This window comes from Stegodyphus dumicola, chromosome 8 (assembly GCF_044657685.1).
Source record: "Stegodyphus dumicola isolate Sdum_Otavi_A_Nest chromosome 8, ASM4465768v1".
Lineage (NCBI taxonomy): Eukaryota > Metazoa > Arthropoda > Arachnida > Araneae > Eresidae > Stegodyphus > Stegodyphus dumicola.
This window is the reverse complement of record NC_140775.1, coordinates 45,025,678-45,048,176: the sequence shown is the minus strand read 5'-3', so window position 1 is coordinate 45,048,176 and position 22,499 is coordinate 45,025,678. Positions and strand designations below refer to the sequence as shown.

The following is a 22,499-nucleotide window of genomic DNA, read 5'->3' as shown; positions in this document are numbered from 1 at the left end:
AACTATGGATTTACACAACGAACTATGCTTTTTACACGACATTTAAATTTTGTATGAGCAGTAATGAAAATTCTGCGAAAGGGAATTAATGCTAAAATTTCAATTTATTTGCCAAATAAAACATTGAATCAGACATTTTGAAATACATTTTAAAAGCAGAAATATACTGTTCTCGAGGAATTATTATTTGGTTGAATAAATTTCTGAAAAATACAGCATCCGCTGTAGTTTCTTTTAGATACAATTACATTTTGCACATTCTAAGATTTGCATATAAGTCTGCAGATTATGCTTTCTCTTTGTTAGCGTCATAATGCAAGTTTGAACACAGAATAAATGTAATTATGAATATTATTCCTCTAAAATCCTTTTGAACTGTTTAGAAAAAAGATTCCATTATGTATAGTTGTATGCTTAACATGCAAACATATAGGTATGTTCTCATTTATTTTGTTCAAACCTTCAATTAGAATTTATGTTACCGTATATTGTATTTAGAGATGTAGTATATATAACTAGAGATACAGGTATTTCCAGCTTTGTAAAGACCTTATGCCAATGCTTTGTTTTTGAAAAAAATTTTATTTGGACATGTTTCTTTGTAAACCTGTTCAGCATGCATGAGTTCAGGACTGTTTAGGTTAACATGAATTCAGGATGTAGGTTCAACTGTTCAGGAAACTGTGTAATTCAGGATAGGAGTTCAAGTCACTGATCTTTTTTCTGCTAGCCGTACATCACGAGACGACGCAGTGGCGATCGTAGAAATTCTTTATATACGTAAAGGATCACTGAGAAAGGACACAACATAGTTACCAAGTCCATAACGATTTATTTTCCGCAATATTTGAGTCAGACGTCAATGTAGAGCTATTAGATATTTATCTGGAGTCAGAAACACGAAAATCTAGATATACCCTCTTCTAGATATATCCGGATGTTCCAAACGCTAGCAAATTACACCAGGGAAGCACGCAGTGGAGAAGCCGAAAATTCTTTAAATCTCTGTCTGAAATATATTTGAGAATGATTTTTCTTATTACTAAATGGAGATAAAAAGAAAAAAAAGTTTTCAGCTGTTATTTCATATTTGGCCTTCTTTCTACAGTGACTGTAGAAAAATGCGACTTTAATATTGAAATTTTTTTATTAACTAGATATTTAAAGAAGGACTTTTAGGACGTTTTGAAAGTTTTCAAGAAACTGTGGGGTGTAAAAATGCTTACTTTAAACAATCAAATGCATTCTTACAACTTTCATTGTTACCCTCACCAGAGGGAAAATTTCGAAATTTGTCATGGAAGCAGTTGTTAAAAAGTGTTGAATTGCTTGAGCTGTGGATTTAAATCACGATGAAATATTAATTAGATGAGTCATTTTCTTTTTACTATACATTCTTTGCATCGTGGCTCACACCGAATCTCCAAGAGCAAAACTTATTATTTGATTCTGCAAAATGAATTCATGCTCTTGATAAATAATTTAGCGCTCATGTTTTCAAACTAGATGAATTAATATGTTAATGAAATATGAATAACTATAAAACGTTAAATTTCGCGAATTGGTTCAGCATAACGGGGGATATAAAACTGTCCCCTTCCCCATTTTTTTTTTTTTTTTTTTTTTTGTGTGTGTGTGTGTGTGTGCAAGATGTACCATTGCGATGAGTACACTACCTGAGAATTATATTATATTATACAATATTTATTAACTGAGAGTAAAAAAAATGTGCTAATCGAATTGCGTTTTATTAATGGTTAAAAATCCTGTTGCATTCCTGAATAATCACATCGTCAAATAATAACATCTAATATATGAAAAACAAAATAAAAATATTTTTAAGTTTTTATGAAATAAGCTTTTATATAAAACCCTTAAAGTAATTAATGAACTAAAAGTAAAACAATAATTTTATATAGTTTAATGGCAATCAGATATTAATTAACATTCTTTACGAAATTCCTCTGCACTTTTCTATCACGAGTAATGAAACCGTGGGCGTCTTTCATAAATATATAAAGATGATTGCTTATATTTTCAACAACTCAATTCGATTATATTTCGTTATTTAGGCGCCTTTGCTTATATTATTCGCGATATAAAAGGGTGCATGAATTTTATTAAGAGAATTGTTTAATCTCTTGTTTCCAACACTACAGAAATTATGAAAAATTATTAAATATTAAACTATTGTTCTTCCTTTAGTTTATTGATTATAAGTTTTAAATTAAAGTTTATTTTATAAAAAGTTTTTCATTACTTTATTTTCATCCTATTTATTCTTGATGACACCTTATCAGTCAAACTATTAAATTGGAAAATAATGTTTAAACACTGAAATACACCTACAATTTTGTTACTTTTACACCTAACAATTTTGTTACGTCGAATGATCTAAAACAATACAGATATTTTGCTAAAAAAATCAGAAATTATGTTAAAATCTTATATAAAAATCATTTTGAAGATTTTTTCCGCTCTATCCGATGGTGCAAATACTAAATTCTGAGAGCTTTTAGTTTATTCCTCTACTGAGTATGTTTGAAAAATCGTTTCAACACCTTCAACAGCAAACATATCTTAACCATATTTTAACGATAGTTTAACAGTGGCTTAAAGTAACAGTGTTATCGATAGTTTAAAGTGGATGGCAAAGGTTTAATAAAGCAGTGACAAATACCATGAGTGGATTAAGTTTATAAAAACGCGGCTAGTTAAAGAAATCCCAGCAATGCGAAAGAAAAAAAAATCTGTTTCACGTAATCACAAAAATTATAAATTTTAAAAGAGGTCATATGACCTCTTTAATCTAATCTCTTTAAAATTTATAATTTAATATATTACAGTCTTCTATAATTTGTGAAATGTTCCTCTATAATTTAATCTGTAATAATCTTCTATAATTTGTTAAAAGTCAAAATTTTGTAATCAGTACGTTTTTAGATGTTGAAATTTTAAAATCACAAACGTCAAATAGCCGAAAACGTCGAGCGCATTTCAAATGCAAATTCCAAAGCAGAGGAAATGGCATTAAAATTTTGATAGGAGCTTCATTTAGAAGATATTTTTCCGCTCTATCCAATCGTGCAAAAAGTAAAGTCCTCCGAATTTTAATGTATTAGTTAAATGAAGATATGTGCGTAAAATCATTTAAGCATTAAATTTTAAAAACATGTAAATCGAAATTTGAAAATGTCACTTCACTGCTTTGCACCTTCATCGACATGTAATGTGTGTGCAAAATTTGAACTCGACAACATCTAGACAAGTAGGTTAAAAATCGATGCCAATTTTTTATCATAGAGACAAACGCCACGAATGAACTAAATAAAAGGTAATAATATTCTCCTTATCATAGGGACAAAAAATTACAAGCGCCATTTTGAGATAGGCAAATTCTTAAATATTTGCAGGCGAATCACTCTCAGAATAACGTCCATTGTCACTTAGTTTGTGTGTAGTAGTATGGACACCTATACAAGGTATTTAATATAAAATAAGCTCCATATGTTTAACCAAAGACAAATATGCAATAAAACGCTGCTCTGTTTTTGGAAGTATCCCATTCAAGCGCAACAGTTGGCTATTTCCATAATTTTCTATTAAAAAGTTTTTCAAGCCGGGATTGTCACATAAAATGTAAGATACTGATGTAGTTTAGAATATTCCGCTAGAAGTAATACAAAGTTCTTCTTTGATCCAACTGTTTGATACAAAAAATCTAATCTTGTTCCTTCACCATCCTCTTGTCTTCAATATCCTTCCCATTCCAAGCCAAATGTGCGGAAAGGTAGCTGAGCATAGTCTTTGTTTCACGGATTGGTGGATTGTTCTTTACTACTGAGAAAGTAAATGGCGTCTACGGCGATTACCCATGATAATCGTTTTCGATGTCCTTTGCCGAATTATATGTTAGTGAGGGTGTGAAAACAAAAGCAAGGGGGGGAAGTCGTTTCGAAGAAACAAGAGGTCCAAAGAGCTGATAACCCAGCTATTGACGATAAAGCACTGGAGCAGAAATATATCCGATGATTGTTAATTCTTTGTCTCCTCTTGTTTTCTGTGACAATTTCATGAGAAATAACATAAGAAGTTTAAGAATTTCGGATAATGTTTTCGGAATGCTACAGCATCGCGTTCTATGTTTTAGACGCGGGAAAGGAATTGTATAGTTTAAAAAAAATGTGAGAGCTATTTTTGTGTCCCAAATATTGGATTATTGTAAATATACCTATGCAGAATATTCATTCACACAGACTAAAATTTTGAACATCTACCTTAATTATCCAGAATTTCGCTTCCTTTTGAAACATAAAAGACTGAAGTAAATGCAACAGTTAAAAAAATTTTTACGTAATAAAACAATTAAGAAAAACATGATTATATTTTATATTTTTGTTATTTAGCAAGCAGCTATAACCGGTGAGGGGTTTTTAAATACATGTACATGACTTCCAGGGAGTATTTTGAGATAGTTCTAAAATTATTGGTTGCATTTCATTTTATTTTTATTTTGTATCTTATAGGGCATTATCGTATATATATATTTCAACTGAAGTGTACTTAAGTGTACTTTGTTTTGTACTTTTTATCTACACATATATAATGATTTCGAGTCATAAAGCATGCAAAAACAAAGTTTTATTAATTTAAATTGTAATAGTAAGTACGTACATTACTAATATAAACTTGTAAATAATAATAAGCATAAAATAAAACAAACAAAATAGTATGGAAATCATTAAAAATGCAACCTGATGCAAAAATTCATTTACAAACAAAATTTTAATGTATTACTCTTTTGAACACAGTAAGAAGTTTTCTTTAATTACTTATTTATTCGTGAGTTTCAGTCCAAGAAGCTTAGAAAATTTTAAAAATATTTTTCATTATATAGCTGTTAGAGCAAAGGGGAACTCTCCCATTTCCATTTTCGGTTAAATTGAGTAAAACACTAATCTTAATACATGGCGGGCACTCAAGCGTGTTAAGATTGCATCAGTTGCTACGTTCTTTCCGTAAAACCACACATATTACTATTGATGTTTAATTTGTTGAATTATTATTAGGAAAGTTAATAATTAAAAAGTAGGGGTTATAAAAAAAATAAAAAATTAAAGCTATGCAAGCTGTATGGCACGACAACGTTGTAAGGAAACGTAACCTATATGTCAGGATAACGCTGACAAAAATAGTTTTCAATTAACATATTTTAGGTAAGCAGCAGAATGAATGTTGTTATTAATTCAAAGTATTTTTTTTATAAATCGTATGAAGTTATTACTATTATATAGCTGAAGCTATAATAATACCTTCAAGCACATTTCGAACATAATGCTGAGTGTAATATTGAATTGAATATTGAAAGAAAAACATGTTTTAAAGGCATTCCTTTTGAGTCTCTTTAACAGTTTACGGGGAGGATTAGAGTTATTTTTTCTTTATTAACATCTTATAAATTATTTTCTGTTAACAGTTCAAAATAAACTATGACGTGGAAATTGGCGTTTCACATTTTGAATCAACAATACTGTGACGCGCGAAGCCATTTTATCGACTGTTCCTTCTTTTACCAGATCTTCACGTAAAGTCTTCAAAATTGCACAGTCAGGTAACATGAAAAGTTTGCAATGTTTTTATCTGGGATTCGAATTCCGAATGGCTCGATTAGTAAGTGGACGTACTTACAATAACAACACGAATTTAAGCATTAAAAAGGAGAAAAATACCTAGCATTCTTTATCATTTTAGGCCGACTGAGGCGCCGAGAACGCAGACCCCCAAATATTGGTGGTGACGAAATATCGTCCGTCATAGTTTAATTCAAGAGCTACTTTTAGAGCAATTACATATTTATCGAAGCAGGGAACATAAAAAGTATGCAGTAACTTAACCGTGATTCTAATTCTGGACCACTCGATTACTAGCCAGACATGCATCCAATTACTACTCGAATACACGCGCTAAGAAAAGAGAAAATGCCCCATATTCATAATGATATATACTCTGCTATTCACCGAAATTAATTTGAATTTACTTACGTTCTTCAAACAGCTATTCATGTTCCTTCAGGTATTAATTTGTCATCTTTTATATGTTTCTCCATCATTGGCTAGCTTTCATTTTCATCTGTCATGCCCAGTCCAACTTAAACACAAAAAACGCTTATGTATACTGCTTTTCGACTTACTAGTTTATTTCAATAGTACAATTATGGTAAAGGCAAGAAAGTATTAAAATTCCTAACTAAAATAAATAGATATATTTAAAAATAACGAAGCATTGCAACTTTTCCATTTCCTAAAATGTTTACCTCAGAGAAAGGCTGTAGAAATTATAAAAGACTTAAAATAAATATTAGAAATCTCAAAGAAAACAGTCCATTCAAAAAAAGAACTCATGTTACGAAACTAACTCTGAAATAGATTGAACCATTCCCGAAAACAGCTTTCTAATCTATCTTAAGTACAGATTTATCTCTCAGTGTAACGCTCCAGGCGAAGTTTAACTGAATCCTCCAAGGTTTAATAGTTCCAATAACACCACATGGCTGCTGTTTCTGTTTAACTATTTCTCTGAGGAAAAATTCTGTTTGTTTCTGAAAGTAGCATATTTTTAAGTTACTTGGAGCTTGATCTCTTAACCATAATACTGATGAATGAGAAAATATTTTAGAGGAAAAAATGCAGTTAAATCATTTATAATCTTAAACTTTTACAATTAAATCACATTAATGTTACGATTAATTTATTAATTTAATTTTATAGCTCCTTAATTCAAATTTTTCGGATTGTCAAAATGGAGGGCGATTTAAACATGTTCTTATGGGAAATGATTTAGAACTTTAAAATTGGAAAAACATGTTCTTTGCATGTTGTCTTCAAAAGCAAAATCTACTTCATTATTTTTCCGAATATCAGGTTATGTTTGAAATGTGATATCTAATCTTAATTTTTGTTTGAAATGTGATATCTAATCTTAGTTTATGTAACCATTTATGATAACTGTGTTAAGTTTTTCTACGATAGCTATGATGGTCGTTATTACACATGCAATGACATGCTAAATAATTCAGAATCTTAATATTTGCTTTTTCCTTTTTACATATCATAAAAGTCTTTCCACTATGGTTTCCTGTAGACGCATAAAACTTTCCTAAAAATAGATGATATCTGTAGTTGTATACGATATATATTAAATCATTTCTACCAGAGTGATATTCCTAACCGAGTTGTGGAATTTCACATTTCCCTTTTCTCTCTTACTAGCTCTTCGGTGGGTAAGCAAATTAGTAGACCTCAACTTGTCGCTTCGTCATTGTGTATTTGCCGCAAAATGAATGTACCTAAACACTGGTTGCTGCAGACATTACAAATGGTATCGAATTATATTAATCGAGAAAAACATAAGATAAAATATACTTCAGCCGTGATTATAAAAGCTAAGTTCGATTTCATAAAATTAATTGCAGTTAATGTAATGTTAACAGCAATTCTCTCTAGGTAAACCTACACCAGTAATGGCGAGACTATGAGACCACTGCTAACAATAATATGGCACCATGTGCAGGATGGCACGAACCCGCTGATAAATATTCGACACAAAATCTTTTAGCATCCTTAAAAATCTATCAGTGATTTTACTCACAACATTATTCTTTAATTCTCTTTGCGAAACCTTATTTTCAACATTAAGCAACTTTAAAACTGAAAATAAAACGAATGGCAAATGAAGTTCGAGTTATTTACCTGGATTTGGAAATGCATAAAATACTTAATTTTTGTTTCAGACTTATCTATCAAACTCAATTGTCTTTAATTACCAACCATTTAAATTTAAAGTTGATCTTAAAAATAGGATGCTTTTTATATGATTTGTAAGTCCAATTATCAGTATACACAGTGACTTCCATTAGAAACCATTAGCTTTTTTAAAACGGTTCCACATGCCTGCGGTTTCCTTCCGTTAAACCTGCGTGCTTTAGAATGCTGCTTTTAATAATTTCTCTAGTTTATAAAGAACTTCTATTTACTTATTGTTATTTCCCATGTATCAGATCTTGTTGCAGTTATTTGACACTAACGTTTATGTTAGAAAACTGCTTGTAAGTCTATAGCTTTTAGTTGTACGGGATTCATTACTGGATTATGCCTTTTTTTTATGGAAAACTATGTGTCTTTTTTTTCAAAGTAATACGCAAACATATTAAACATTTTTCTGATTTTTGACACCTTGCACTTGAACGCGATGACATCATTGGTCTACACTAATCAGCAAATTCATTTGACAATGAAAAGCTTTCACATAGTATGGTAAACCCACTAAGAACTCATAACTACTACCTTAAACTTAATGGAGCTGTTATTTGTTTTTCATTTTAATTTCTAACTTTTCGAGAACGAGTTACGTGAATTCGAATAAAATTAAAAGGGACGGGATTCATCAGTTTAAAAAGGGAGCTAGTAAAACTTAAAATGAACCTTAAATGGCTAGCCCTAAAATCACATCGATTTATGAAACCAAGGAACTTTTTTGTATTTAATTATTTTAATATATTTTAATAAGTAACTACAAAAAATTTGGAATTTTTTGTAGTTTTATTATGAGCTGCCACTTCGGCTTTGGAGTAGGGAACCGGCTGTTATACCCTTGGACCCGGATTCGAATCTCGGAGAAAGTATAGACATTTGGAAATGTATAGTGTCTTCACTGCATGGGTGCTTAAAATACTGTCGAATTGAAAGCTCTCTCGAAAGGCTGCTGATAAATTAAGACGGTTAAGAGTCCCTCAGGTCCGTCCTCTAGAGGCACTTCATCAAGACGGGGACAGAGCTAACAAACGACAAGACTTAACAGCCGTTGTCCCCGTTCTGCGTCACCTGTCACCTCTTAGTGCAAAGACCAATTGTTAAAAATAATATGACAGAAAATTATATCCATTTTCCACCTCGCAGTTACTCGCCTAATGAGAATCTGCGTCTCGGATACCATGCAACCTTCTGTTCAAAAATTTTATTATGACCAGAAAGCGTTATTTATCAGAGGAAAGATATACTCGCATAGTAAGTGAGCCAATTAATGACATGGATGACAGTGATGATTCATTTTCTAAAGTAATAATTCTAGTGATTCTGAGTTTCTGCATTCATATTCCCGTAAAAACGTTTTTACTTCTTGTAAATATTCTTTCTTAAGCATTTTAGAATTAATTTTGAAGTTTATTAATGTGTTTTGTCAATTAAAGCTTCGGAATACTTTGAACAGCTCGTTCGAAAATTATTTTAAAAATAAGCAGTTTTTTAACATATTTTCATGTAAAGTAAGGAAAAAACATCATTAAATGCTAGTTTTAACGAATATGATAACTTCAGCAATAATTTAAAATGGTACCAGACATTGCGATTTAACCTTACGATTTAAACTTTTTTTTTTTTTTTTTTTTTTTTTACGTTTGTTCTTCAAAAGTAAGTCTTAGCAACGCAAAATCCCCCGTCCTGTGGGAGCATTCCTTTCCACTCTTCTCCGTCCCGAGGGAACGTCTTAAACAAAGGCGTTCCCTCGGGACGTCCCGAGGAATGTTTCGAAAGGGTTAAGAGAGGATTTTTCTCAAAATTATAATTTTTCTGCTTGTACGCATGATTTTTCTAAAACCATTGATCTGAAGTTCATGAACGTTTCCTTCATATAGCGGTTTTACAATTGTATAACAGTCGTATGAGTAATACGTAAAATTATGATATATAATTTAATATATCACTGCAATTATATGCCAACTATTTAAACAAAAAAGTAATATTTAAGATAACCAATTTATGCATCTTGCCTAAAAATCCTTAGAAATTTTACATTCAAAAGTAGTTGATTTTGGCGTTTCACAAATAAAAAACAATTTTCCCTAAGAAAACTTGTTCTATTATTCTTAAATTATGTACTTGTAATTATAGATTATCTTTCTAATATGAAAACAAATTAGCTTAATGGTGACTTTTTATTTATGCAGTTAAGTATAAGTTATAAGGTATTTCTCCCGCCTTCTGGGCATGCCTTCGTGGTGTGGTGGTTTGCACGCTGGGGGCGTAATCCAGAGGTCCGCGGTTCGATTTCCGGCAACGGCTTAGCTAATTTTTCATTTCTTTTGCTTCAAAAATACCTAATGTCCCTACAGTGGCACCCGAACTAAAAAAAAAGGGTGCTGGATGATGATTCTTCTCACCCAGAATTTGTCGACTAGATCCCCTAAAAAAACCCAGTGGGCCTTTAAAAGGGGGAGTAAATAAGGTATTTCTCCAACCTTCTTGGCATGCCTTCGTGGTGTAGTGGTCTGCACTCTGGGCGCGTATTCCAGAGGTCCGCGGTTCGATTCCCGGCAAAGGCGTTGTTAATTTTTCAATCTCTCTTGCTTCCACAAAATAACTAATGTCTCTACAAAGTAAATAATTCAGTTTTATCTCTCTGACGCAGGTATTTTATACTTATTTTTAAAAAAATACTTTAATACATTAAACGTAAAGTAAAAATAGTAAGTACAGAATCAATCATAATGAAATGAATTTGTAAAATTTGAGGATCATAATTACACACACGAGGTATTGAGCTTTAAAATGTGTTTCATGTTTAGCATATTTTGATATTTTAATGATTATCTGGTCCGAATCTGGTCCTTTAATCATCCGAATCGTTATGTTGAGGTAAACCACACAAGAAAACAAATTTTTATGGCCTTTTTTCTTCTTTTTTTTCAGATTCGAGCAGTAGAGAAAAGCGCTACTACAGGGACCACTAGTGAATTGGTAATACGGGCGGAGGCTAGTGACAACGGAGCAAAATATCGCTGCGAAGCTATCAACAGTGCTCTCAAGAAGCCCCTTGTAGCCACAATCACTCCTTCCGTTCTTTGTGAGTGTCCCATCTACTTTTCTGAATTTCAGTATAATGTAGAAAACTATAATGAATAAGATCATCGGAAGATTGTGATGTAAAATACACACTTTAGGGTGTATTTATGAGTGAATTATCGATTAGTGTATAATGTGTAAAGAATTAACTGGCACGGTCTATCAATATGCTAGGTCAGTGATGGTGTATCTTATAAGCTCGGAGTGTCAAAATTTGGAAAACTCTAGCCTAACGCTGGTGCCATGTAACATATAGAGCTATTCATAACATTTATATATTTGCAGCCAGAGTTAAAAAAAGTTACTTTTCTGATATATGACGGCTCTGGAAATTCGTGATACTCGTCACCCAAAATGGAGTTGTGTGTCTCTTATGACACATGTGTCATATGTTCGTCATCAATCAGAATAAAATTTCTGTTCTACGGCGTACATTCTTCTTTCCTACAGCATCTCGAATATCATAACTTCATCTTCTAATCTCAGAATTCTTTTAATTAGCGAAAAAGTGATGCAATATTAAGTTAGTTTTAACCTCTATTTTCACTTTAAAGTTTTCTTCTTTGTAATATAAATGTGTCGGTCTTTGTTTGTGTACTCTGTTTGTTATAATTAAAAAGAAAAGCAGACTAGTTATTTACACAGGGGTTTCTTACTATCCGGTTTACTTTTCTTGAATTCTTTCCCATTATACAATCACCGTATATGGAATTATTATTTTTGTTATTATATCCGCTATGGCAATATGTTCTATTTTGTTACTATATCTTGAGGTATTATATAATTTTAACGGTAAAATTTTAGTCTTTGTATCTTTGTTCATTGTTCATCAAGGATCTGAATCACGAACAAATACTTCTTACGAACTATCTCAAGAAAGTACCTCTTTTGTAAATATGGAACTTTTGTTTTATTTTATGTAAGTAACAACTATACATTGTTTATGCAACCTAAAAAGTGTTTTGATTAAATTTTATGAATACAGTCTGATTATAGTAATAAGTTTGTTGATATAAACATTTTAGTAACATAAATGTCTGTATCAAAACATTTGTTATCAATTTTCTTAAAATTGGTAACAAATGTATTGAAAAATTATCAATTTTCTTAAAATTGGTATGTTTCTGATCGACCCTCATTGGTAAAGAAATTTTTCGTTCCTGCAGTAAGATTGTTCCGTCAGCAAACTATAAAAATGATAATAATATGGGACAACTGTTTCGCGCCGAAACTTTTCACAGCATTGTAATCTTTCAGGAATATTTTCCTAGCCATATAAGATTATAGATACTGTAGTGAATATTTTTGCTTTGTCGCAAATATTTCGCTTAGAATCACTCACGATCTGATTTACATGCTTTTCGCCAATGAACATTCTTAAATTCAATTACCTAAGGCTCTCAAACTGTCAACTTTCGTCTATATCTCAAATAAATTAAAGTGACTGTTTTGGTTTATATGGCTTGTTTGAATTACATCTTTCTCATCGTCTGTGAATCAAATTTAATAGTTTTTGCTAAAATATAAAATAAGGTACGAGAATTCTGAATATTGCTTTTGTTTTTATGCCCAATTGTATTGTGCATTTTCTTTTATCTTAAGATGACAGGTCAAAAACATTTTATTTCTTTACAGTCACGTTCAATTTGAAACTTTTATCTAATTTAATTAAAATATAGTTAATAGGCAGACCACAGGATTCTGGCGGGTTTTAGATTAAACTCATCATCGTGGAATGTATCCTCAATTGTTATATATACTGTACTATGTGATGACATGTATAACAATAGCTGTCAGTCTTCTCTTACTTTTTGAACAACAAATTTTTCAAATGGTCTTGATGAAAATCTAACAGTTTTTTTTTTTTTTTTTGCATAGTTTATGATAGTAATATCATCGTTTATATACAGGCGGGAAGCAGGCTGTTTTCGAATTTGATTTGAAATAGAGAATGGATTATGTGTTTACAGAGGAAACTTTTCTACAGAATGGTGAATGGATTGTGATTTTGAAACGATTAATCTGCAGTCATCTTCACATTCTCATCTTGGCGCTGTCCAGTGCCACTACATACTAAGACGGTTAAATTATAATTAAGACGGTTAAGAGTCCCTACATAATAACATTATGTAGTTAAGAGTATGTTAAGAGTCTCAACATAATAAAGTTGTTGGTACAAATTTTTTATATCATTTGGTTCTGCTTGAAAAGGAACGACTATGTCACTTGCTTAGTTGGAGAACCTTACCAAACAAATACGTATAATAGACTCAGAAATACTCTACAAATTTCGAAGAACGTTCGGAAAATGTGTTTTCCAAACAATACCAGTCTGAAAACAATAACACTGTTACAATAAATGTCATTCAATTCCCAACTGTTTTGTAATATAAATAAATATTTGAACTGTATCCTATGGTATTGGTTTCAGTCTCAGAATTGTCAGATTTGCTTGATGAAACCTTAGAAGTAAACTGATTGGTTTCTATTTTCATAATGGTGAAGCACTTCTATATTGTCAGATTGCATGCAAACTTTGAACTCTTTGCATCAGAAAAAGCAGTTAAGTAGGTGCAAATATTAAACACCACATACAGCAACATGTGCCACATATACCACGTATAGCAAATGTTATATACTGGCTTCGTTACAGAGAAATGTAAAGCTATCTTATCCTGTTATTGACACCGAAACCAGAAACAAATTATCATTATTCCACAGTTTTAACCTGTTGCGTTCACTCAACCCAATGATGACCGTGAATACTAAATTTTCTATCAATGAGAAAAAAATATTTATAGAATGCTCGTAGAAGTTGATAAAATACTTTATTTTCTTTAATCAACATGTTCTTCTAATTATAAATTTTCTTAAAATAATGAAAATCGTCTAAACCTTACAGGTATGGAGCTCTCTATATAAGCAGAATATAAATTTTAAGCGATTTCCGAATAAAGCAAATTTTAATTCTTAAAAGACTATACTCTATTTAGTTAAAAATAAAGTGTTTTATCCCTTGGCATACAAATTTTACTTAGAAAACTTAAGGGGACTCATACACCTTAAACCCCTTCATGATCTTCGAATATGTGACTGTTGCAGGAATTGAGATATTTTATTTATTTTAAAAGCAATTACTTCCAACGTTTTACAGATGACTACATAATATAGCTGCTTTGGAAACTAGTAACCAGAAAGTTTGTGTTGCCACAAATATTTTTGTAATTTAATCCTCTTTGTGACAAAATATTTCGCCATGTTTCCATCTTGCGCGCATGATATTTTAAAAATGGCTAATAGTTAGTTCTTGAAATTGGATGGAATTCTTTATATGGGAACTATTTTCTAACTGAACCAACAATCTGATGAATATTTCAGTATTGAACAATTTTATGGACGGAAACATTACACATTTTTTTAATAAAATACATTTTATAAACTCAACTCCAAATAAAATAAAAATTTAACATGAAATTTTTAGAATTTTATGTTCACATTAGTTTCCAAATGTTATAAAAGGTATATATTAAATATGGAATTAAATTATGAAACAGAATGTTTTAAACTGTGCGCGCAAGTTGGAAACATGACGAAAAATGTTGTCACAAAGCGGATTAAATTATAAAAATACTTGTGGCAACACAAACTTTCTGATTACTATGTCAGAAAGCAGCTATATTATGTAGTCAGCTTTAAAAAGTTGGTAGTAATTGCTTTTAAAATAAATAAGTTATCCCAATTCTTGTGACAGTCACCTATTCGAACATTTTATGGGTTTTAAGGTGTATGAGTCCACTTAAGACTTCGACAATATTTAAGCACGAATGCTTTTTACCCAACATTAATTTTTTCTAATACCTAGAAAAAATATTATTGTTTTCATGTGACGTTCTTTTATCGCAAATGAACAATAGCAGTGGATCAGAATAAAAAAAGTAAATTTTCTAAAAATAATTTTACAGTGTTTCGTAATCATATTTTATTGTAATAAATCAAATATACTTTTAGCATCATGTAATGTCAAGATTACAGTATATCTAATTCAACTTTCTGCTTACATTATCGTTTGCATCAAAACTGCACCAACATTATAGATTGCAATCTTCTCCCTTTATATGCATATTTCTTTTAATTTTGTGCAAACGGTAATGTAGGGGGTTTGTTTTGTATTTTGATTTTCCCCGATTGAAATCATTTTAGTTCCAAGAAGGAAATTCACGTAGCAGCATCGGATTTTTCAAACCTGAATCCTGTTAGACTGAGTTCAATCTGAAGTTTCCATGTCGTAAAATAATTTCTTTAATGATGCTAATAGTTTTCAAAAAAGTTATTACCAGAAACTTCTCATTGTACGTTGATTATTTTTTCTGAATGTGATAGAGCCAAGGAATATTCTTCTCATGGAATATTTTCGTTAATTGCATGTAGCTGACAATGACTGAATCTGGTTGCTGGAAGACTTAAGCATATCCTCTGCAGTAGAAATATAGGAAATGTTATCATGCGGGAAAGTGTAGATTTTAGTTCCAACTTACTTTTTTGTCATTTGACACGATGTCATATTCTGAGTACAAGATACTTAAACATAAAAGATCAGGATTCTTTGTTCAGGAACAGTTTTCTCTCATGGCACAACTATTTTATTTGTTCAAGCTGTTTTCTCTTATGGTACTACGAAAATCAGTGTTTTCAGACATACCTGAATTGATATAATGATAACGTCCAAAAATATCAGGAGAACGAGAACAATATTGTGTGTGCAGTCCAATGAATGACTGAATAATATTTTTTTCATTTCAAATACAATTGGCTTTAAAGCATTTTTCATAAACTTTTGAATGCTAGAGTTAACGCGTGTAACTTTTATTAAATAGCAGTGAATATATACTTTTAAGGAATTTAAATGAACAAAATGGAAATTTTTAATACCGTTTTTATTTTCTCTAATTATTAACTCATTATTGCTAATAATGATACAGTTTTCTGATTACTTATTTTTACTAGGTAAAAAACTTCTCAAAGGTTAAATTTTCAATTCTGCCACAGACTAGGAAACTAGGAAGTTGTTTCGAATTCGACGTAAAACCATTTATCTTAACAATGTTTTACTCATCAGTTTAAAATGAAAATCTTTTACAATTGTTCATGTGTTTGATTAAAATTTTTCTGCAAACACTATTAAAGCTTATGTCATTAATTATACCATAAAAATTGTTTCCAAAACCTTTGTAAAGTTCCTTCAATTACAAAATTTCTAATTCTTTTCGGTGCATAAACTTAAACTTCGGTGCATAATAACGTAATTTTTCGGTGCATAAACTTATTTCCCGTGAATAAATTCACTTACTTTTCCCACTTCAGCAATGAAATGTAAAAGCAAGTACGAAGTTTTATAAGCGCGATGGAATTATAATCCCCTGTACCATATTATTTGAATATTTTGGAATGATAATGCATATTTTACTATTCGCTTTGACGGCCAAAAGGAAAACATTCGACTGTTGACATTTAAAAGATTGGCATATTATTTTTTTTTATTTTATTTTTAGTCATTTATTTCTAATATCATAATTTTAAGCTTACTTTCTTGTAATAAATCTGCTCTTCGTTAATTCTTCTCTTGAAAGAAAATCAACAGTTCATTATTAAACGAATAAATTAAAAATTCATGATTTGCTCTAAACGTCTGAATTTTTATCACTTTAGGAATAATCCATTTTTTAAGCATGTAGTTTACCATCAATAGTTTTGTTAAAATTTACATTACTGAATAATGATACTGCAAGAACAAGGTTCGTTTTCTAGCAAGAGGAAAACGTGGGAAGGAACAAAGTATATAAAGTTCAGGTAATTTATTTTCACAGAGCAACCTAACATCGAATGCAGTTGCATGTGTTTATTTCTGAAATTGAAGGCGTATAGACAAGTTTTTGATATAGCAAACCTTGTCTACAATCCCTTTGCTTGAATAAAAATGAATCTGTCTTCTGTAGCTTTGTGACTTTCTAGCCCCGTGAACATAACCGCACAGAAATAGTACTAGTTATATAGATGTTAAACTGAATTATCGCTTGCACAATAATAAAAATTTACAAAGCAGCTAAATGCTAATAACTGAAATTTGTTAATAATGTAGCTTGAGTTTCGAACCCAATATATAGCGCAACTGAAAGTTTTTGTCATTTGCAATAAAATTCACACTTAGCCAATCATTTCTAACGATTCACAAAATTCCGATTGGTCTGACAAAATAGATATAATAAGGAATCGTAATATTTTACTCTTGCGGCTCTGATATTCACATAAACTGCTAAATAATTGTAATGAAAGCTGACAAGAAATAGGGTAGTGTGAAACTTAACTAATTAGGAACTTAACATAATTTTCACAAATTCGAGAGTAGTCGTTACCTTCTTTGATTTGTAAAAGTGAAGAAAAAGATATAACTATTCCTTAAAATAAAGGGTGTGAACATCGTAGGCTTCTAAGCCGTTCTTCTAATACTGTAACATACTTTATTGACAATTGTTACTTTGATATCTTTAAATTTGTATTAGTGTTGTAAAGAGTAAACGTTTGAGCGGTAGTTTTAATGAAAATTGTACTTTCTAATATACTGATTATTAAGCACTCTTTTTCGTATTTGAGTGCTTCTTTATATCAATTGGATCAGTTTAAAATAAAAAATATTTCCTAAAAAGCATTGAATTTAAATAAAGGATTTTCTTACTTGTTCTATGATGTTTCTAATCGAATGCTGAATATACAGGAACCTATTGAACTGTGTAGTGACTTATCGCTAAGTACAAGCATTTAATGACAAAGTCCAGAAAAGGGTTGAAACACCCTTTTATTCACTCAAATAATAACATGTGGCCCCTTCTGAGGCTTACAGGACAGCCTACACTCGGGCTTTAAAATCAAAATAAGAAAATAAAAACTAATTTTATACTAAACTGATTTAGACAAAGATAGACACAATTACTTAATGTAGTTGACCCTAGCCGCGATATTCAGCAGCCACGTATCATACAACCGAGCGTAGTTGCCTTAAAGAAATAGCCTGACGTCAAACACGCGCCACTAAAAACTCTCCTACTGATGTAATCTAAACTTTCCTTAAATACTCCTTCTACCTCATTTACACAGCGCGATACTAAAAACTCATTGTAGTAGGGAATTGTAAGTGGGAATAGAGAATTTAAGAGAACGGATTTCAAAATTAAAAATAACTGTTATAAAATTAAAACAAACCTTGCAGTTCACAAATGAATCTTTTAGTAAATATTTAAATGATAGTCAATTATAAATAATAAAAGCCTTTTGTTTATTTACTTAATTAATTAAAAAATCATAGCCTGAGGTAATTAGCAGCTTTCATAGCACATATTTACATATGTGAATTTATGTAATCAAGTTCCTCTTCATAGGTATGTCGAGTCACATTATATTATTTGGAAAATCATATTAATAGCTCGCAAATTTCGTAGTGTATTTTTTTAAGTCCAGCAACTCCAATACATGGTAAAAATGACAGAAATATCATTGTAAACTAGCTCTTTTCCACGAAAGCTTTTAATAAAATCTACGTTAGGAGAAATGTTTTTCTCTCTACCAAAGATTTTTCATTTGAAATAGGAAGTACTTACATTTCAAGAAATATTTCTTTAAGTATGCGCTTCAAGCTGGACTTTATTCTCTTTGACTCAAGACAATCCAGCTGCTTCCGATTGATAAATTACTTTTTCCTCTTCCCACTATATGTCAATTCCGATCCTCTCAGAAGGCATCCCAATTCTAAATGAGATACTACGAAATATCTCAAACCGAATCGAGGTCGTAACTCGGCGAAACAATTGTAGTTAATGTAATATTTCTTGCAAGCGAAACCATAAATGGCATCTCGAAAACTTGCAATTTAATAGGAATGTAAAAACAATTTTGTTTTTCGAAATTGCGAAAACAGTAACCTACTTACTTTCCTTTTTTTTCATTGATGCACAAGAGGAAAATTTCATTCTTTCAAATAATTTTAACAAAGTTCGTAAGCCACATTATCGGTATTATCGCATATACTAAATACGCCAAATTTCAAAACGCTTAAAAATGTAAATTCACGTATATCTTAGGACATTTTTAATAAAAAAACTCTAATTTTTTAAATATACTTAGAAATACATCTACTTTAAGATTATGTTAAAAATTTTATTGGTTATAATTCAAAATGTTTTTCCAAAAATATTTTTAAATACAATTTCTTTAAATAAATAATAAAAAATGAGCAAGTTATATTTGAATTAAACCTATATATATATTTATAAATTTCAAATTCTGGGAGAAGGAATCAAGTAAGATTAATAAAAAAGAGATATAAATAAATATATACCAAATTCAATTAACATTGAGGAGATAAAACTTTGAGAGCTAATTTTTAAAAAAGCACTCCTACGATTTTTACAAAACTTGGCATTTTGGCATAATTTGAGACGTAGAATCGCAATATAGGAAAAAATTGGCACGTCATTTCAGAAAAAGTCCAATTTTGTGACAAAATACCTATATTAAAACAATGCTAAATATAAATCTAATACATATCCTAAGTCGCGCGCTTTGGAGACATGAAAAACGCAAGTTGAATTTTGCCAATCGGCCCAGTAGAACGGGAAATATAAAACTGACTTTTTTTTTTCGTAGTGTACATTGTACATAATATACATCTCGTTCTAGAATAGAAAGGGATGATATGTGATCGGAGTGGAAAACGATTTCATGTAGAAGAGGTTTGTTATCTTATTTCATTAACATTAATACTGCGCACTTTAAGCTCCGGCCAGGGCCTTTCTGTTGTGACACGAGCACAGACAAGTATAACAAGACTTGATCTCCCCTTGAAAGTAAAAATGTTCTTCAGCAAATGAAGACAAGCTTAACAATTATGAAAATGGCTGTGAAAATTTCATTTTGAATTCGAATGCACATTTTAGGATTTCATTGCCATTTAAATGTAAGTGGATATTTTCAGCATATTTTTCAATGTGAATTATGAAGCAGAGGCGTAATTTGCAGTTTATATAATTTGAGTTACAATCTAATAATTACCTTAAGCATTTGTTTCTCAGTATTCCAGAATTAAGTTTTACAAAGCGTTATTGAAAGCAAGTTTACCTTCACCCATAATTTAGTGCGAAGTTTACTTTATTTTGTATATGGGAACAAGTGTTTTCTACCATGAACCTTTGAAACAAATCTATTGGAAATAGATTGACAGATGTACATTTAGCATCACTTCTCAGAATTATTACATCGCAGATAGAAACTGAATTTAAGGAACTTACAATGCAGTTGCAATATCATTCATCATATATTTATACACCTTTTTCTTAAATTTTCGAATAAATCATGTAGGTCTGCTAAACTTTATCTTTTGTTTTTTGACCCGCTTCCAAAGACGTTTGCACATCATTGATGTATAAGAATGGCCAATATGTGATGAAGGAACAATAGTAGACCTTGTAGAGACATAAGGATTTTTTGGAAGCCGAAGAGATAAAAAATTAGCAACCGCCTTCGCCGGGAATCGAACCACGGACCTCTGGAATACCGGCTCAGCGTGCAGAACGACTACACCACGAAGGCATGCTAGGAAAGTGGAATACCTTATAACCTTAATGTTATGTAGCAACACAAAATATGTTGGATGAAGTGTCAAACAAAGAAGAGTCGAGACACTTCTCTATAAACCAAACGTTTGTAGGACTATGAAATACGTCATTGGATACTGGTGCAAATGCAGTAAAATTGAGAATCTTTCATTGTATTTGCACTGCGATCGTTTAAAACTGGATGCACTACAATGTGCTTTGAAATCTGCGAATTTCTTTAGTGGGTTAATGAAAAGGGGAAATGAAATCAGCAGTTCTTACAAACAAATCTCAGGTGTTATCATATCCTGACCTTCAGAGCTTTGCGAAAGGTTTTACAATAATTATTAAGGCTTGCATAATTCATTTTTATTTCTTATTAAGAAATTTATAATATGGTTCATCTGTAGTCTTCTTCTAGCGTTAGTGATCACCATTCCCCTCTGCTGTGGCATATAATATGACAAATACATTTCGAAAATGAAATCTTTTAGTCAAGAATACGTAACCCTAGACACAGCAGGAAGAGTAATCCGTTTGATACGACAGAACGATAGATGTACGAAAGGATTTCTCAGGCACATTTTTTGCACCATTCATTTTGCTGTATTGTGCAATTTTGCCTAAACTAAGGCATGGGGAATGAGGTTACAGTATCTTCACATGACAGCCGTCTCTGATTGGATTTTTTATCTCTTAACAAATACTAACTTGTTTATTTAAATATATTTATTTAAATATATTAAAACATATTTATTTAAATATATTAAAACATATTTAAATAAACATTTACTTAGATCGATTCCCCATTTCTATATTGCTCGCAATTAAGAGTAACTTCTCAAAATAATAGGTGGGTAAAGTAAGTTTTCGGTCATGAAAAGTAACAGATAAAGCAATAAATGTGCTGCTTCTTTTAAAATTAGGCAAAGAAATACCCTCATTAATAAAAGTAAAAGAAGCCGAGGTTGTTATTTTGATTATGTGAAAATGATCATTCATATGAATTTTTTTAAGGCTCTCATATTCAGAAAACTTACCATCTTAAGCTAATGACTTTAATGCGAATGCAGTTTATCTCATCGTTTTTGCAATCTTATCTTTTCATGTTTCATTACTGCGTTCTTCAATTGATAAAATTATTTTCACGTTCTCATTTTGCTTCTCCTATTAATTTCAGTCTAAAATACGAATATTTCTTCTTTTACCTTCCCAAACATTTGTTGCTCAGGAAGAAAAGGTTTATTATATCTCATCTCTCTGGAAACTAACAGAGTTTTTATTTAAAATCAGTTCCAGTCTAAATTGTTTGTCTTGTCTAATCTGAAATTTTATACTGGCTACCTTCAGATCATTTCTTGCAATCTTATCTTGAAATTGTTGTTGACTGAGCGATATTTTTCAAATGCATTGTATTTTTTCTTTTACACTACCTCAACTAGCATGCTTCTAGATTTTGCTAGTTAATTTAGTAAAATAAAAAAGAATGAAGTGTTATAACAATCCGAAGTTTAACTGTTTAAATATGCGCATTGAATTTTAGTTATTTATATAATTGGGAGTGTTATAATCAGAAAAATCAAAACATTAAAATTGGCTTTAATTTTATAGTGAGCGCATCACTTACAATGTAATTCGATTGCCTAAAAAATTATGCTAGTAATAATAATAATAATAATAATAATGTTGCATATTAATATTTTTAACTGAACTCCTAAAAGTGCTATTAAAACTGGAACATAAAATATCCTCGAAAGTTTTATGCAACTGCATAATTGGACGAAATATATAGCTTAGCTATAAAGAAGGAAGAAACTAATACTTTACCAAAATTCTGAAATAAATTTCTGAAACCACCTAATGATGTTCCAATAAGCATTTAAAATGAAAGAAAGAAGTAAATGCATCTCTTGGAATACACAAATGAAAACTTGTAGTTCTCTGACTTAACTCTATTTGAATT

The 22,499-nt window shown here is 30.8% G+C and overlaps 1 protein-coding gene across 1 annotated transcript in view; it reads left to right on the top strand.

Moving 5' to 3' along the window:
* The window catches only part of LOC118197468 (nephrin-like), a 584,671-nt gene that overhangs the window by 437,942 nt on the left and 124,230 nt on the right, over nt 1-22,499 (top strand). Inside the window, exon 11 of the mRNA XM_085822985.1 lies at nt 10,743-10,896. Coding sequence (XP_085679111.1) covers nt 10,743-10,896 — 154 coding nt within the window. The remainder of the gene's footprint in view (nt 1-10,742; nt 10,897-22,499) is intronic.